Raw genomic sequence first — 4,004 nt, forward strand, 5'->3', positions numbered from 1 at the left:
CCCGGCCCCTGTGCCCCAGGGCCTCCGCCTCCCCTTGTTTCCTGTACCAGACCTTACGCAGCCCTGGGCCACAGAGACCTCTCCAGGCCCAGGCGTCCGGCCCAGCAGCGGCCTCCAGCCTGACTGAGGAAACCCCAGTTCCCAACAGGACACCTACGACTTTCCGTGTCCTCTTCTCTCTCTCTCTCTCTCTCTCTCTTTCTCTCTCACTGGCTCCTGGCTCCTTCCCAACAGGCCTGAAATAGGCTCAAGTCTCTCCCATCATTAAAAAGCAATACCCTCAGTTAATACTCCCTCCTCCAGCGCGCACGCCCCACCAGCCCCCGCACCCAGGGCCTCCCTGCCTCCTTGGCTCTGGCCTGGCTGTGCTGCTTCTCTGAGCCAGGGCCCGATCCAGTCTTTTCCAAATCACCTGCACCCATCGCGGTGGGTTAAACAAGCCCCAGCCCGTTCCAGGTGCTCTGGCCTCACCTCACGTACTTGCGTAAAAGTCCTGTTGGGCCGACGAGGAAGCCGGGGTCAGAGTGGTGCCGTGCCCTCCTGGTCCACGTCGCTGTTGAGGGCTGGAGCAGGAAGTCGGTCCTGTCGGCCCATTTCTGCCTGCTGTGCCCTATGCCAAAAATGGCGTGGTGGCCTTCCGCCACGGGGGGCGGCCCTGGGAAGGTCAGGACGGGGCTGCGGCCAGGACACACGCCGGCACAGGCACAGACCTGGTTCAAATCTCAGCTCCACTGCGGGCGGGTTCTGTGACACCAGCAAGTCACTGGCCTCTGGGAGCCTCGGGAGGCCAAGCCCGGCTGGAGGGCTGCAGGGATGCGGGACTTGGGGGGAAGGGGGGGGTCGGTCTTCCCTCCCAGGCCCGCAGTCAGGGCCCTGCGCCTCCGGGCTCCGGGCCCCAGCACGCCTGTCCGTGCCTTGGCCTCACTTTTGCTCTCTGGGGACAGAACTTCCGCGTGGGCCCTCTTCTCTGTCCCCTCCCGGGTACCCCCACACAGCCTGCTGTCCCTGACCCCTGCCATGCCCGCCCCCTGGGACCTTGGCTTCTCAGTCTGCCCAGAGTCTGCCCCTCGCCTGAACTGCCACGGACCCCATTCCTATCCAGGCGAGGCCCGGCCGTGGGAGGCCCAGAAGGTGGGCGTACGCCTGACTCGGTGCTAGTAGGAAGCCGGTGGGTTCCAGTTTGGGCCCCTCTCCACCAGCCTGGGCTCCTTGGTCAGGTTCACAAGCCCTGCTGGGGGAGAGAGGATCAGAGCCGGGGGGCAAGGGTCTGAAGGCCCCAAGGCCTCTGTCCCTTGATTTCTTCGTGTCTGCAATGCCACTCAGCGGTTGTTGGGGGGCTGCAGGGGGCGTGGCGTGAGGCTGCTCTTCTGCCTGTTACCCTTTAGCCAACAAAACACCCGAGGGCGCGGCCCTGGTCTGGGCCCCCAGTCCTGCCTTATTCCCTCCTTGTGGGCCAGAAATTGAGGGAATTTGGGGCCCCACGGTCCCAGGAGGTCTCAGCCTTGACCGCAAGGACACTGCGCGTCTAAAGGCATTCTATGGAAACCTGATGTTCCAGAATATACCCAGCCCCCCTCCCTGCACCTCCCCACTCGCAGTTTGACGCCAGAGGGAGCACTCGCAGGCATCTTCCCAGCCAAGTGGTCTTCCCCAGATGCTGGGGGTGGGATCTCTCTCTCAGTCCTGGGAGCTGGCCTGGAGCCCACCCCTGCCCCGAGCAGTATGGGGTGGTGATCGCCAGCCTGTGCTCCAGCCAGGCAGCTGGGCTCAAGGCCCAGCTCAACCACTGAAGAGCTGTGTGCCCTCAGGCAGTTTACTCAGCCTCTCTGAGCTCTCCCTTGGTAACCTGGGTAGAATTACGATAATGTCAACATCAGGTCATGGGGAGGCTGCTTCCAGGCACTTGGGGCACATCATTAGCTGTCATTACCTGTTGCTGGCTTTGCACTGGGGCGTGGCCCTGCCCTCCTGTATGTACTCCCCAGCCCACACAGTGAGGCCTCTGGTTTTGCTTCGCCTCCCTGGCATTGCCCACCTGTCCTGGCCGTGTCCCTGTTCAGACAACGGGGCCGGGCATGGGGCAGAGCGGGCGGGCCGCTGTGCTGCCCCGCATGAGATTTCCATCAACTCATCCCGTCAGGACCGGCCACGGCCTCACCTCCATGGATCTAGTGAGGGTGAATGGCCCATCAAAGGGCGGGACAGTTTCTTTCTGGGTAGGAAACAGCGCTTATTGCCTTCACTCGTGCCTGGAGTGGAAGCCTCAGTTTCACTGTCTAGGAAGTGGGGTTCCTGAAAGTTACCTGCCTCAAGGGCTGTTGGGAGGAACCAGTGCGTAAGGCCACACCCAGTGCCTTGCCCACAGAAACCCGCTCAGCACGGGCTGGTTGCCACAGCCGTAGGGTGACTGGCCTCATGAGTTCTTGTGTGCTGGGCACACGGCGTCTCTTTTTTAATCTTTACAGCTGTCCCATAAGGGAAGCGCTGTCCCCGCTGTGCAGACGGGGCATGGAGAGTTTGAGTTAGCGGTGGAGGTCACCCAGGGCAGAATGGTGCGCTGGGATTTGAACCCAGGTCTGTGTGGTGCCAAGACCCTGATATTTATCCACGAGGTTAGACATTTCCCTGCCCCAAGAGGGTCCCCTCATCCAAAGCTGGAATTCTGCCGCAGATTCAGCCCTGGGGACGCCTGCGCCCCATACTGAGCCTCCTTCCCACCGATGTCAGGGGGCATTTCGGGGGGAAAGGAGGTGGGGGTCTGTGAGGGGGCCTGTCTGTAAAGCCCGCGTGCCAGGGCCCTCAGACGTAGACTCACCCGTCTTCCCTCTCTCCTCACCAGACCTGTTCCAGCTGCCAAGAAGCCGGGGCCACCATCGGGTGCTGTCACAAAGGATGCACCCACACCTACCATTACCCGTGTGCCAGCGATGCGGGTAAGAGCCAGCCCAAGGGGACAGGAAGGCCCTGGAGGCCACCTGAGCAGCCCGGGGGGCGCTGGGCACCACCGCTCCTTGAACCCCGTCCCATTTGACCCCTTGGCTTCCCTCCCCTCCTGCCCCAGCGAATTCTTTATTTTCTCTGCTCTCTCTCTCTCTCTCCGGGGACCTGTGATGGACAATGCTAAGGCCACAGAGATGAACCAGTCCTGAGCCACCCGCCCGAGGGATGCCAGGGACATGCATTACAGGATGGAGAGCTGGCCCAGGACGTATCGGAGCTTAGGAGTGCCAGGGGCTGGGGAGGCTCTCAGGCAGGCAGGGGTACTGGGGCTGGGCCTTTGAAGGCTGAATAGGAGTTCACTGAGTAAAGAAAAGATGGGAGGTATACACTTCAACAAACACCAAATGAGGTAGAAGGAGATGGGGTTCAAAACACTCCTACTGGGGGGCATCTGGCTGCCTCAGTCACTAGAGCACAGGACCCTTGATGTCGGGGTTGTGAGTTCCAGCCCCACGTTGGGCGTGGAGCCTACTTAAAAAAAAAAAAAAAGAAAGAAAAAGCCAATCGGCTATCGGCAACAGTTGTAAGTTTTAGCAGGACACCGGGCTCTGGAGGCACCCTCCCCCACCTCCTTCTCTCCTCTTACTTGTTCGTCTGTTGGGTGAGCGTTCGTGAGCACCCGCTGTGACCAGGCACAGAGTGACAGACCACATGGGCCGGAGAGATCCGGAAGTCCACACCTCATGGGGCACGCAGGGAGACTCAGGCTCACACACGGTCCCGACTGCGCGCACAGAGACTGCCTGTGGTGGAACTGTAGTCCCCGAGAGGCAGCTCTGGCCTGGATTCAAACCCCCGTGGCCACCTTCTTACCGCGTGGATTTGGGCGGGTGCGAGGACCCCTCTGCACAAGGGCGCCCGGTGTGTAAAACAGAGATTAGGATCACCTCTCCTTGCTGCGGCTGTTCTTTTCGGAGCGGCGAGCGAAGTCAAGAACGCCGCCCAGGAAGTGCAGCCCTCAGCCCATTTGGGGCCAGCCCCCAGGAAGGTGGCCCCCTCCCCAT

At 61.4% G+C, this 4,004-nt stretch overlaps 1 protein-coding gene across 1 annotated transcript in view; it reads left to right on the forward strand.

Moving 5' to 3' along the window:
• The window catches only part of RAI1 (retinoic acid induced 1), a 31,883-nt gene that overhangs the window by 24,050 nt on the left and 3,829 nt on the right, over positions 1 to 4,004 (forward strand). The window contains 1 exon segment of the mRNA XM_077746693.1: positions 2,840 to 2,933. Within this exon segment, the coding sequence (XP_077602819.1) occupies positions 2,840 to 2,933 (94 nt within the window).

The sequence above is a fragment of the Crocuta crocuta genome, unplaced genomic scaffold, assembly GCF_008692635.1.
Source record: "Crocuta crocuta isolate KB4526 unplaced genomic scaffold, BGI_CrCroc_1.0 scaffold139, whole genome shotgun sequence".
Classification (NCBI taxonomy): Eukaryota; Metazoa; Chordata; class Mammalia; order Carnivora; family Hyaenidae; genus Crocuta; species Crocuta crocuta.